Source organism: Ciona intestinalis, chromosome 2 (assembly GCF_000224145.3).
Source record: "Ciona intestinalis chromosome 2, KH, whole genome shotgun sequence".
NCBI lineage: Eukaryota > Metazoa > Chordata > Ascidiacea > Phlebobranchia > Cionidae > Ciona > Ciona intestinalis.
In genome coordinates this window covers 5,593,273-5,607,685 of record NC_020167.2, presented here as the reverse complement: position 1 = coordinate 5,607,685, position 14,413 = coordinate 5,593,273, and the positions used below count along the sequence as shown (strand labels likewise).

The 14,413-nt window shown below is 36.8% G+C and overlaps 2 protein-coding genes and 1 long non-coding RNA gene across 6 annotated transcripts in view; all 3 read left to right on the top strand.

Moving 5' to 3' along the window:
- Positions 1 to 2,529: 2,529 nt before the first annotated feature.
- On the top strand, positions 2,530 to 9,809 carry tgfbeta-na4 (transforming growth factor beta superfamily signaling ligand). 4 transcript variants are annotated; one of them, XM_009859188.3, is made up of 11 exons: positions 2,530 to 3,070; positions 3,525 to 3,610; positions 4,449 to 4,475; positions 5,053 to 5,088; positions 5,444 to 5,672; positions 5,968 to 6,127; positions 6,802 to 6,937; positions 7,387 to 7,512; positions 8,195 to 8,304; positions 9,121 to 9,240; positions 9,543 to 9,808. In XM_009859188.3, the coding sequence occupies exons 1-11, from the start codon at positions 2,937 to 2,939 to the stop codon at positions 9,696 to 9,698; spliced, it is 1,320 nt and encodes a 439-aa protein (XP_009857490.1). In that variant the 5' UTR covers positions 2,530 to 2,936; the 3' UTR covers positions 9,699 to 9,808.
- A 738-nt stretch (positions 9,810 to 10,547) lies between these two features.
- LOC113475759 lies at positions 10,548 to 11,785 on the top strand. The gene is made up of 3 exons (XR_003397529.1): positions 10,548 to 10,760; positions 10,824 to 10,883; positions 10,969 to 11,785. It is a non-coding gene; the product is annotated as an uncharacterized LOC113475759 (long non-coding RNA).
- A 498-nt stretch (positions 11,786 to 12,283) lies between these two features.
- The window catches only part of LOC101242008 (alpha-ketoglutarate-dependent sulfate ester dioxygenase-like), a 4,220-nt gene continuing 2,090 nt past the window's right edge, over positions 12,284 to 14,413 (top strand). Inside the window, exons 1-2 of the mRNA XM_018817682.2 lie at positions 12,284 to 12,583; positions 13,137 to 13,212. Of these exons, the coding sequence (XP_018673227.1) occupies positions 12,401 to 12,583; positions 13,137 to 13,212 (259 nt within the window). The 5' untranslated portion in view covers positions 12,284 to 12,400. The remainder of the gene's footprint in view (positions 12,584 to 13,136; positions 13,213 to 14,413) is intronic.

Here is a 14,413-nt window from a genome sequence, read left to right as displayed (position 1 = left end):
AAATACAGAAGTATAGAGCCTATGATACTGCCGTATAGTGCGATGCCGTGGAGGCGACGTGGTCGCAATCAATGGTTCTACGCTAGTTTTTACACGCTATGGCCATCGAAGAATTAACCGTTTTAATTTATAAAAGTATATGCTTGTGTCTTGATGCTTTTTTCGAATACTCATTTTAAACTACAACTTTATTTTAAATTCCTTCGAGTAAGTCGTTGCGAATACCAGCGCTTCTTGCATTCCACGTTAATTGAAATTGGTATTCCTCAATTTTTGTGTTTTGCCTTTCATTTTATTTCCACGTGTTAGCTATGTAGCTGTAAGGTTATCACTGTTGTTTGGCGAGTTTATTCTTTAATTATTCTTATGGGGCAAAGCGAGTTATAGAGTTTATTAAGGGTTAACCGTTTCCTATATGTTGTGTTTGAATAAGGTTACTTACATGGCTTTGGTATTTAGAAAACTCTCTGTTTTGCTCCCAGCAAACAAACTTTCATTACAATTGCCTTGGATTTATCGCCATATTGTTTGTATACAAGCTGCTTCTATAACGCCGCAACTCTGTGTTAGCGCCACAAATGCGATTCAATTTTCCCGGGACTGACCAGAAATTGTGGGTTGTTGTTCTTAAAGACGCTGGCGTTGAATGTGTCGGTTGATTGGTTGGAATTTTTCAGTGGGAAGTTGTGAATTATATAATGGTGTTGCTGTTTTTAACCGCAGTATGGTTTTCTATATGAATGTAAAAAATGAATGAATGTAACTTACTTTATCCTCGCGTGGCCGGAAAACGACAGTCGTTATAACACGGGTTTAACACCTCGTGCCAGCTTACTAGTTACCATGTATGTTACTTTGTGGGTGATTATTATTTTGGATTTTTTTATTTTTTTATGTATGGCTGATAGTTTGGACAACCCATTAGTGACCCATGGGTTGGAGCAATAGCCGTTAAGTGTCTTGCCCAAGGACACATACGCCCACAATGAGATATGGCGAATCGCATCGCGCTGTTTCCTACTTACGCAGGGTTGCCGCTTTAAACATTTCAAAATAATCACCCACAAAGTAACATAGTTGATAACTTGTAAGCTGGCAGGTGGTGTATGAGAACACCCGTGTTATAACGACTGTTGTTTTCCGGTCACGTGAGGATAATGTAAGTTAAATTTATATATATTAAGCATAGGCGTAGACATCTAATTATTTGAACGTAACTAAGTCCATATTGTGTTGGTGTAAATGTTACAGTTTCTAAATAGTATAAAGGTCGTTAATGTCACATGACGTAAATTTACCACAAAAGTTACCGCACATTGCCCAAGGACAATTCTCCGGCGTGGTATAACATGATTCAGCAAACCCTAAATACGAAAGTTAAGATCTCACAAGCGTTATCCTATCACGTTGTTCTATGTTGTGGTAATTATCGGCTCTAAAGATAATGTTAAAGTCAGATAAGGGTTGTAGCGTCTAGACGCGGATTTTTATCTTGGCGGGAACATTTTAAATTGTTGTAACCGATTTCGATTTGATGATGCATCAGGGCAATGAACGTAACCATGTTTAATTTATGGTATACCAAGTGAAATCATTTTCTCGTGACATTTTATAAGCAGTACCGACTTGATAGTTTACCGATAAAAATGCAATCCCCTGGTTACCAGGCACGACAAAGCCACGTTTTGAGTTAATCAGTTATTTTTTATAAATATTTCAATACTCAGAATTATTAACACTAAATTTATGACAAATCAAACTGTACGAAATATTTTAGCCCATTTTATTATACACTATTACTGGATTAGTACTTGATTGATGATTTGAAGTCGCAAGACGCTGCAAAATTTTGCCACAAAATTTTGGCAATTTTAATATTTTTTAGCGAGTATTAAAATAAGCATTTCATTATTATACCATTTTCCACATATTAAAGAAATGTAAAAAAATATCTTATCTTACCGTGGGCCACATTTACCCGACCATATACAGTATCATGACGGTTTCATTTTGTTTTATTATATGTATTGGAACATTTACCTAGGAGAAATGAACTGTTAACAGAGTACATTACGATGTAGAGCTATATGACGGGCACTTATGTCGTGTATTATTAAATGACAATAAATGTTATAAACAAATATTGACTCTAGGTGCAAAGTCAAATGGAAATATTTAATCTTGTTTGCTTTTTACACTGATTGTAACTTGGTTTATTCTGGCGTGGCAGGAAAACGACAGTCGTTATAACACAGGTGTTCTGTATCATACACCTCGTACCAGCTGAAAAGTTAAAATTTAGGTTTTTTTTTGAGTGATTTAGTGTTTATGACTTTTTTTCTGGACAATCTAGTGGCCACCGGGTTGGAGCAATTGGCATTTAGCGTCTTTATCAGCAAAGAGGAGGTTTAGAAGTATACATAAGCAGCTGTGTTTTATCACAACCGACAATGGTATAATGTCTAATGAGCAGAAATTTAGTTCCGTTTGCCCGCACTCCCCCACCAGCTTAGCAGAACTCGTTTGCAAAGTTCGCGACCCGTGGTTTTACACCGTTCGCGCGTCGGGTTTCACGCAGCTCAGGGCCTGTATGAACTTGACTGCCTTTTTTGGAAAGGGGTTTATAAAAGTAGTGCGCGGGGCAAGTTGGTTCCAGACTGCAACGAATCTGATCTAAAAGGAACGTGTTGCAGTTTATACTATTATAGAATTACCTTACCAATGCGTTGTGTCTATGGCGGCAGCATTTCAGGTTTTGCAGCAGAACTCTGCAATATTTAATCTAAAAATGGAATGACGCCTTACATGTATTATTTTGCTTATTAGTATTTTTAATTCAGTGAAATAGACATAAGTGTCACGTATGCGACTATTTTATTTAATCAATTTTATTTTCTTCAGATATTTTAGCTTCTAAATCTCTTACGCATGCAAATATGTATTGTGTAGTCTTGGCTGCATGCTTCGTTGCAACAGTGGCGGGCATTAACACAAGGCATGGAAGGACATGGTACACAACAAACCGCCACGAACAGTCAGCCATTGAAAGTTGTCTTCGCGGCCAAAATATGTACGTGCTTTGAGTTTTTGTTTGTTTCTTCTCTACATTACTAATAGTTTGTATAAAGAAGTAATTAATGTGATTAATCAATGTATGCTTGGGTAATACGAGGTTAACTTAACTTATAACGTTAAATAAAGATAACAGGGCAGCATAAGTAGTATACTTTAACTCACCGGCACCCTGAAACGCAACTTTAACTCAATATGAAAATATAATTTGAAGGCCGAAATTATAACTATAAAGATTTGTATATTATATTACCGAAACACATTCTTCGATGTAAAAAGTATTCATGGCAGAGTTTTTCATATCTAAGAAGTATATTAAACGAAATGTACTTTATGGGACAAAGTCCTCACTTACTCCGTATATAACTCTGAACAGTATACGCCATTAAAATTTATATGTATTCTGTTTAATGTCTTCTTTAGCCTTTATAATGGATGTGGTTTAATTTTAGAGTGGGGTCGTTCGCTACAAAGTGTGAGACCTTACGTGTTGTTGCACGAGACATGGGGAACAGTGATACACTCAACAGGGATAGGCGTAAGTGTTGTATGGATACATATAGTAGGGTGGGGTTGAATGGGTCACCTTTTTTATTCTATTTTCTCGTCCCATAGAGCAGTCAACAAAGAACATTCAAAGAATTATAAAATGGTATCCTCACGACTTCCATAGACCGCTGTTAATTTTTTTAAAACACACTATCAGGTTATTTGGATGTTATGTGCTAAAGGTGTCCTATCATTCCCCACCCCACTATATATTTTTTGTAAGTCTGTTCATCAAAAGCGTTTATAAGACTGTGTACATGCGGTAATTGAACACATCGAATGTGTGTCTGGTGTAGAAGCAGGGCTGCCATCGATATTGGGCAAAATGGGGACGACAGAAAATATGGTTTCCGATTTGTCTTTATTTTTAAAAGCTACATCTTTAAAAATATATCGTAAGAAAAGACGGGTTCACGGGACATTTTGCTCATAATAACTAAACATCCCGATCATGCTTTAAACAATTAACAACGGTCTATGGGAGTCGTTAGAAAACATAATTCTTGGTTTCATAATTCTTTGAATGTATTGTTGTTAGTTGCCAAATGGGAGGAGGAAATATAATGAAAAGGTGCCCTATCTTTCCCCCCTCCCCTCTACCATATATTTTCTAAATGTAGCCCTTAAAAATAAGGAAAAAATTTAAAAATGGACATTACGGTAGGCCTGTGTGCATGAGAATAAAAGCCGAGTTTATACCATGAATATGTGGCAGGCCTATATACAGGTGTTGTGTGTACACCAGAAATCACATGAAATCCAACGGAAGTCAAACGGCGTATTCTTAAAATCTGATTGCAGCTCTATAAATAAAATATTTTATTTAGGAGTGTGTCGATATTTTCCTTCGAAAGGTAAGAAAAGGTGGCGTGTTGCGCATGACATTTAATTGCAGAGAGTCGTAACCTCCGCTTGCTGCTAGTTATACTGACTTGATTAATCGCCTATTTTGTTACCTCTGCTACCAGGCATATAGTAGATAATCTTTCAACTGGCTTAACTAGTATGAAAATCCGTACAGTTTATTTCCGACGTTTTTTGTGCCATTCGGCGATTAAAAGAATATTTCATTAAAATTAGTTGTCCTTCTTCTCCTCACGTATAACTCCTTACTAATTCTGAAAACGTTTCCAGTACACTTGAATTAAAAATATATAAATATCTGAACGATATCCGTCAAACCTATAATTTTCCAAGTTAGATTAGAAACAATGGCATTTCGCTTCTCACTAAAGTAGAACTGCTTGCAACTAATTTGTGCGAAACTTTTTGTGCGAAATCTTAATTTATAAAGCTTTAATTTGTGGTCTCATATGACCACATCTTCTAATCTAAATAATTCTTCGCGCCAATTAATAAATTGCTTGCAACTTGGGTGTTGATTAACACCATACCTTTTACATTGTTTAATAAATACAATTATTATTGCAGGCGATAGTGGTTTTCTAGAGTTGGAGTACGTTAAAAGTAAGTTTTTTTATATCGCAGTTTTGCTCGTTTGAAGATCAGTATTATCAATGTATAAATATCCGCCATTTTATTTATTTCTAAGCCCGCAATAATACCTCGAGGCGTGTGCGAATATGTCTGACGTACAGGAATACACAGTTTGTGCCCGGTGTAAATATAAAGACAATCATGTTACACTACAAAATATAAATATGTGATTGCTCCATCTGATCCAGTTTGTAAAATGAAACATTGTAACTCGACAGTGCGCATAGGGCGTATATAGACACATATATAGATAATGAACATAAATCGGGCCTCGATAATTACAAATCATATAGTAACATTAAACTTTGTTTCCATCAAACTTCAGAGCTCTCAGATTTAAAACAAAGAGGGCAGCCATCATCAGAAGAAGCTTTGGACAACATGCTTGAAGCCATTGCCCCATGCTCTGTCTTCTCTCCGAGTCTTAGACGGAAATGGAAAAACTTTTTTGACCCGAGAGGCGGCGACCGTCCTATTGAACTGATTACGCGTTTTCCTGTTGAGCACCAAACTAACACAGATCATGTGGTGGTGTCGTTTACCCATCCGCTTCGGTAAGCCTACAAAGCTAAGAACCAATGGAAATACAGCTAATTCCTCAAGGCTCGTCGCTTCTACCATTTTGGCATATGTTCCTGGGCAAGATACTGAATGTTAATTTCTCACTAATGGGCTGTCTAAATTGTCAGCCATACAGAAAAAAAAACAATAATCACCCACAAATTTACATACACGCGGTAATTCGTGAGCGGGCACGAGCTGTATGTAACAGAACACCCGTGGTATAACGACTGTCGTTTTGCACGCAAGCATGAAAATGCAATTAACTCTCCTTGTTTTCACTTTTAGTCACAACTTTAGCCTGCACGAGCTAATCGGAGTTGACCTCGCATTGCTTCGAATACCACCTTGCCAATTAAACGAGGGTTTCGGATTGTATGACGTAGTTGTCCGAAAACTTCCGAACGATGATTCGGAAACTGAAGTAGTGGTTCATCATAGCACGCAGGTAATGACCTCCCAACTTGATAAAATAAATGTACCTTATCCAATTTGCAGCGACTGTTGTTAAAACACTGGTGTTCAGTTTCATTTGCACCTTATAACGGATGTGATGAGCTATAACATGTAATATAACTTAGTAGACGATTTTTCGGTATTTGTGACAACTTCGAGAATACATTAAGAACCGCTAGGTTTGGGAAAATTGCCGTAATATATTGTAGTGCTGTCAAAAGATAAATACGCCTACAAGGGTATAATATCTTGGAGAGACATGGCTGTAAGCAAGGTCAATAAAAGTGAAACTAAAGGCTAATGTCAAGATAATATTGTTGATAATAATCGGATCAGATAAGCATAAGAAATGAGATTGAAACCCATTTTTAAGCAGAAAAAACCGGCTTAAAACCACATGTTTATTGTGCCTGTCTTAAGTGTTCCGCATTTTTTGAAATTCAAACATCGATGTAAACGCCGATAATTCGTCAAATTTTAAAAGAACTATACTCCCATTGTTAGCCAACTTTCCCACACTAATTTATCGCACGAACTCTAATTCGGAGTAATGTTTATAAATCTTATCAAGGCTCTTATCATGGGCAGCAACTTTTCGCTTTATTTTTTAACGAAGTATTTTATACTGATATTGTTTCCTTCACTTCCGTTATGTTTTTCTCCCAGGCTTCATGTGCGGGTGGCGGCGGGTATATGATAGTGGCGAGTCTTGATACGGGAATTTTAATGGAATGGCTGCTCCACGAACATAGCAACCTGCAACTAAGTGTGCAAGTTACTCAGAGCCGCCAAGTAATGTCGGGTACGACTTTCCATGTATTGTTTATTTCAAAATAAATAAAAACAAATATCGGATCTAAATCTAAAGGCACGTGGTTTGGATTAAATCGGAAAGAAACACGAATTTACATTTCGGTTAATATTTTAACACGGGGCGAATACACGTACTGGTTTTCAGATGTGTGTCGCTGCGGTATAACTATAGATCTTCTGTTTCTGATTAACTGCATTACGTGATATTCCGAACAAAAAGTAACGTCAAACATGTAACTTTGAAAGTGCATGTCTGTGTCGCGAAAACCTCTATCGTGAACCGCAGCAGTCAAACCACTTCAACTTACTCCCTGCCTTTTGCACGCTGGATTGCAAAACAACAGAATTTAAACCACATTGACGAATAACAATGCTGTTGTTATACGGCCAAAAATGCTTGCCATGCGTGGGAATAAATCCAGAAAAATATTATTGTAGGAAACTCGAGTGAACCCAGTGTTTTAAATGTACTTCGCCGGGTCCTGTCTCTCGGATTTCATTTGCAAGCCGGACCTGGTGCCTCACAACAGGTTATTGCAAAGATCCCACAAGGCAGAAGAGCATGTGAGGCATTGTTATATTTATTTACCGTTTCATTTACTGTCAAATGCATACTAGTAGGGTAGGGGGAGATGAGACACCCCTTTCTTTTGTTCTCGTCCCATTTCGTAGTAAGCAAAGAACATTAAAAGTATTACAAAACCGTATCCTTACGACTCCAATGTGTTTAAAACACGATCATTTTTTTTCATATTATGAGCTAAAGGTGTCCCATGCCCCCTCCTCCCCCCTATTATATGATAAAGTAGATATCATAGTAAAATAAAGTTACACTCACCACCTTTATGATTACACAACAGCAGAATGCTGAATAATATACAAAAACGAATTATAGTAGGGTGGGGGAAGATGGGACACCTTTAGCACATAATATCTAAATATTCGGATCGTGTTTTAAACAATTAACAACGGTCTATGGAAGTCATGAGGATACGGTTTTGTAATTCTTTGAATGTTTCGTGTTTACTACCAAATGGGACGAGAAAATAGAACGAATAGGTGTCCCATCTTCCCCCACCCTACTATATCACAACTATAAGCTTTTTTATCAGTTTAATTCCTCCTATTTAAATCACTCTAGTAAAACATGTTGACTTAATTCGACTGTGGCGGTTAGATGGTTAAAGTTTCCGTTTAAACATACGCGTATTATACTAACACTCTGTATTAAAATACGATTCCGCAGCTCACCATCGACGAAGGAATAGTTGGATCACACGAATGAGACGAAGTCCGTCACGTGGTATCAGGGGGTGTGAAAGGACCAGTTTCCCCATCAACTTTCAAGACGATTGGGTAATTTAAAAATAATAGTACTGTGGGGGAAGATGGGACACCTTTAGCATTGATATTCAAATATCGTGTTTTAAACAATTAACAACGATATATGGGAGTTGTGATGATGTGGTTTTATAATTCTTTTAATATGTCTTTTTTTCCATTAAATGGGACAAGAAAATAGAATGAAAAGGCGTCTCATCTTTCCTAACCCCGCTATAACTGAGTTTTGTTTAGTTCTTGATCGCGTTAAACAGAATAATATTGTTAAACACAGTGAGAGGCGTGATAAAGTTGCGGTAGGCTACGTTGTTGCAAAACTCTTATTCTCACGCGACCCAAAGATTATATATAACTTGGGCGTATTGCGCAGCATATGTGGTCGCTTCCCCTCGTGAACCTGTCAAGTTCATGCTAGGCATGAATTGGTTAAAACAGAACCGAGATATAACTTTTAATACAAAATTCATGCCTAATTAGTTTGGACCAACTTATATTTTATGTACTTATTTTAATTTTAGCTTTAGTTCTCGTGACTGTTGTTTTCCGTCCTTGAACTTGTAGTCGAATGTTTAATATAATGTTTAGCATTTATTGATTTACACTTGATTACGTATGACATTCCAATCCTAAAGCGTGCTGATCATGCGTGCCACATGCTATTTGTCTTGGTCGTTTGCTTTTCTGAGATTTATTACTGCGCTGTGCGACACGCTCGCGATTTTTAATTAACAAGCCGATAAAGCCATAACTGTTTGTATAAACGAACCATAAGTTTATTGATAATGAAATACCATGTTTAGTTGTTTAACAGTTGGTATGTCATGCTTATAGTTTCGACACCACATCTTGTACCCTTCCTCCGTGTACGATATTGGTGAATGTGTTGGAAGATGCGACTTTCCCATTCAGATGCCAACCAATGCAAGCAACCATGCCTTGGCACTAACCGTGGTTAGCTAACGTTTATTTTTTAATTCATTTTTTTGTTAGTGAGTTTGTTTTGTAAACCTCACTTTGTTTTCAATTAACTTGCATGAGTATTCAGTGGTATCTCATTGCTAGTTTTAATCTGTTATCTGATGCTATGTCCGTCGCCGTGCCACAACCAATCGTTTATAAACGTGAAAAAATCCGGCCCGTGAGCCGCGAAACTTAGTTTTATAGTGGTTAATCTTTTTATAGTGGCTATTCATTAAAGAAGAATGTATGCAATATGTCAAAAGCGATTCCTTTCTAATTAAAACCATTTACAGGAACGGGAGTTCGGTTTAAGGTCTGAAAATGAACAACCGACAATCTGCTGCGTTCCAACTGACTATTATTCCATGTACGCCACCTTGAGTTCCGAATTCGGAGTTGAGTCCGTGTTTTTGCCAGAGATTGAAGTGAAACACTGTGGGTGTTCCTAATAAGGATTGCTGGATAATAAGTTGTAAAAATGTAAAGTGTAACGGTTTGCCTCGCTTATGTTTGTTAGATACTGTTGATTGTATTTGTTAATAAAGTTTTGTAAATAAGCAGTCGTTGATTTTAAACAATTTATAAGGCGACTTGCCTGTTCAGTTATACAGTATGTAAAGTACACGCAGGGCAACCGAGAAACGTGTGGAATTTAAATCCTCCGCGTCAATCATTTGATTCCCCGACGTCTCCCGCTTTTTGTTGATTCCCCGGGCATGTAAAGCGTCGTCCTTACAACACGTTGCAACAGTACAACGCAGTTTAGAAGAACCAGCGACAAAGCAGCACTTTTTGGATAAACTCTGTACAGGATTACGAACAAGAGTTGAAGTTAAGTATTATTGCTACTGTTTAGTATTACTTAATTACAAACTATGTTTTTATTTAGTTATTTAATGTTACTTTTTAAACTAGTATTTTAATGTATTTACAGTAGAATATAAATATTTAGTTTATTCCATAAATATGTGTAAATCTATTATAATATATTAGTATTGTGCCTTGCGATTATTCTCATTTCTAAATTATTCTATATTAATATTTAACAAATTTATTTCAGCAATTTCGCTACGGTTCTTAATTTGTCACAAGTCACTCGCGACGTGACATCGGTTTACACAATCGCTGCGTTACGTCATAATTCGTTTGTATGACATCGCGTCATAACCGCTTCGCTATCGCTCGTGATTATTACGTCATAGACCGGTTCACGTCTTAGAACACGCATTATTTGCGACGTTATTGCGTTTCTTCTATATACTTGCTGTTTGCGACATTTTTTCATGGGGCCCCATGCGCACTTTGCGTCGTCGCAAGGCACATTACTTACAGTTCTATTAATTTCGCTCTAAAATATATTCGTGCTGTTAGCACAAAATAAAGCATGAAGATCAAAGAATTGGTAAAGTATAAATCACAATATACATTGTTACGTACACCAGATCTTTTATAGATGACATCAGAGATGTGACGTCACGAAGCGGTGATGAGAAAAAAGAAGAACCCACTTCGTGAGTTGTTTGGGTTTCGTCAAAATCTTTATTATTTGCAACCGCACTTAGTCTATATTTTAGAACGTGGTATATGTGACGTCACAGAGAATCAAGAGGACAGAGCGAAATTCTGGAATGAAGGTAACTGACGTCATAATAAAAACCATTTATTGTTGGAGATCATATAGTATAAACTGCTTATGTTAATATATCTATATTGTTGCAGAAAAGCCAGCGTATATGCTGCAGAAGAAAAATTTTTTAATGATTCTGCATTGTCCTAATCACTTGATAAGATCGGCATGTTGGTACACAAATACTTTAGTAATATCCGCGCGCATTATAATATACACGCAGTTAAAAAAAATTGATATCCCATATTTTCTTTAAAAGATTGTCCCAGTGAACCAGTTGCTATTATTTTTACTAAAGCCTAATTGTGACGCTGGCCACGTTACAATTACGCTACGTCGATGGGTCTTTCGGCCCTGCGTTCGGTGCGGTTATGTCACGGTTTTAGACTGAGTTATGTACCGTTGGGTTGTTGCGTAGACGTCGCCGCCAGTGATGCTACGCTAGTTTAGGTCACTACCAGTACAGTGATGCTACGCTCGGTTATTTAGGTCACTATTCGTGCGGTTCGTAACAACCTGACGCAGTTTCATGACGGTCGAAGCGGTGCTTAACATCCGAACGATATTGTATTGCGTGAAGATACAACGAGAGTATCGTGGTACCAGCATGGCGACTTATCTTTTGATTTGGGCATGCGGAGCCGTTATTAGCTTCGACTCCTTGTGGTCGGATATTTAGTGATTTGTACACTGCAGATGATTATCCTTCAGGATTTGAACCATATTTTCTTTGAAGATGTTTCAATGATTATGTCCGCGTTAATTAACTTTTTGTTATAGTCCCATTTTAAATATGTCTGAGCTGTTGTGTGTATTGCTGCATGCTTTTTGCACTTTTTGTATTTGCACCTCGTTGTATAATTTTTGTCTTTTTGTCGTTATTGTCGTGCACATGTGTATGTGCATTCGTTGTATCATTTTTGTCTATGGGGGTTTCTTTAACCTGCGTGGACAGTAACATCCCGCAAGGGTTTCTCACCTAAGTAGAAACCCACTACCATTGGCTGGGGGCTTGTCGTGCCGTAGTGGCTTTCCACCAACGCCAGCCATGTAAATGATGAAGGTATTTTAATCCTGTTTTATTTTTTCAGAAGAAAATTAATTCTTGCGAGATATTTAGCGACCGCTGTTCAATTTGTACTGATACTGATATAATGGTATTCTCGTCAAATATAAAATAAAAACCTGAACCGCAGTTGATTTGTCTTATGTTTCTTTTGGTTTTATATATTGTATAGTAGGGTTTGGGCTAGATGGGACAACCTTTTATTCTCCTTTTTTGTCGCATGTGGTAGACAGAACATGCAAAGAAATATAACCGTATTTTTTACGGCTGTTATAGACCGCTGTTAATTGTTTAAACGCCATCAGTGTGGATATGTGCTAAATGTGTCCCATCTTACCCCACAGTTTTATATCTATGAATCGGCCAAATATAGATCTTGTGCTGGTTACGCGGGTAATCCCCTGCATAATGGTAACGAACTAGCAAGTTAGCAACATATTTGTAGGTTGTAGAAATTTATGAATGGGTTTATCAGGCAGGGAATGAAAAATAAAATGATTCATTCCAATTATAAATGGTCTCCAATTCCAGTTGGGATAGAAGTTTTTGGTGTCGATCTTAAACGTCAACTGGACCAAGTCACAGTGGAAAGAATTAAAGAAGATGTGACGAGGCACAGATTAGTAGTGTTTAGAAATCAGGTTATTGGAACTTTTGTATTGTTATGTTGGTGCTAGTAAAAAATCCCCCCTCTCCTATTACGTATGTGACCGCTAAACGGCTACTAACAACGGATCATATAACCTCAGAAACCTCTGACTCTAAGTCTGTCTAACCAATAACCAAAAGTACCAATCTCTATAACACTTTCCACCCTCTATACTATATAACGTACTAGAGCATTCGTCACTAGTTTTGTTATTTTTCTTAGCTATACTTATATTTGCAACTGGCTTCCATACTATGATTATGTGTAACTGGTTTTACCATTAAGGGTAAACAGTGCAATCAGGCACTTATCACACCAAATTTGGCTCAACTAAGCATGTTATGTACAATTACATTTGGGGAAACATTTTGCACAGCACAAGCGAATAACAAATGTGAAACGCTTGTTTTGTTACTCTATTAATACTATACTTCTACACATAACTTCAGGTTCTATTCATGGTTTTTCTAATATAACAACACAACATCATAGAAAATATATGTATGTATATATATATATATATATATATAGTCTACATACTATAGGGTGTGGTGGATGGAAGTCGTCAAGTTGAAATCAGTAAATGGTTTGGGGAAATTGATAATGTTTCTTATGCCAAACATCCAATGTCTCCTAACATTGATATATTTCGGGTTTCTAACGACCCAGCTCAAGGTATGTTATACCAACTATTTATATTTATTATTAACATGAATTATTTAGTGTTGTTTGTGAAGATATTCTTTTAATGGCTTATCTGGTATAAAAACTGAATGTTCCTTGATAAAAATTTTGCTGGATAGCAGATGAAACGTCAGAAATACACATGTTTTTCATACCAGATGAGCCATTGGAACATCATTTACATTATGCCTGGTGATAAAAGTAACAAAATAGTTTGTAAAGGTTTTTATCGGGTTTGTCTTTCTGTTTTCATTTTCTATTTATTCCTATCTTCAATCACCTGTGGTGGAAATAGACAAGTTTAATGCCAAAAAAGACAGTTTACTGAAACAAAGTTAACACAAATGTACGTAGGCATTAAAACTTTATTTCTATTAGGCTGCACTGGTGTGGGAATGTCCGGGTGGCATATAGATGGGACCTTTCGAAGTGAACCATACAGTCACTCAATATATCACATGGTATCTGTTGCTAAATCAGGAGGTGATACTATGTTCATTCCACTCACTGAAGTGGTAGAAAGGTAAAGCTGTTTCATACTACAGTGCTGTGGCGCAGTGGTTAACTCGCTTTTCTATAACCCATAGGTAATGGGTTTAAGACTCGTCGCTGCTATCATTATATAGGAGTATGTGTCCTTGGGCAAGACACTTATCGGCAAATGCTCCAACCGAGTGGTCACTTGTCTAAATTGCCAGCCACACATAAAATGAAAAAAAATCCCCCCCTTAAAAAAATAGTTGCCCACAAAATAAAATACTTAACTTGTAAGCTAGCACAAACTGTATGAAACAGAACTAGGGATGCACATTACAGAATAATTAGGTATTCTAGGATATCCTAGAATACTTTATTTCGAATCTAGAATTCCGAATCTAGAATTTCGAATCTTTTTATATTTATAGGAAAAAATATTTTTACCCACATAAGTCAGTTTATTGACTCTTTCATACCCGCCTTGTTGGAACATGAGCTGTAAAATGATCAAAAATTGTACTATTGGGTAGTTTTTGCGTCATGAAACGTATAGCAGGTTATGAAAAGACGTTACGAAACGTTTACTCTTGAAAGTCCCACAAACACAAAATATTTTTTTTCAAAATTATAAGTTTCAAAATGTTATATAGTATATGAGATG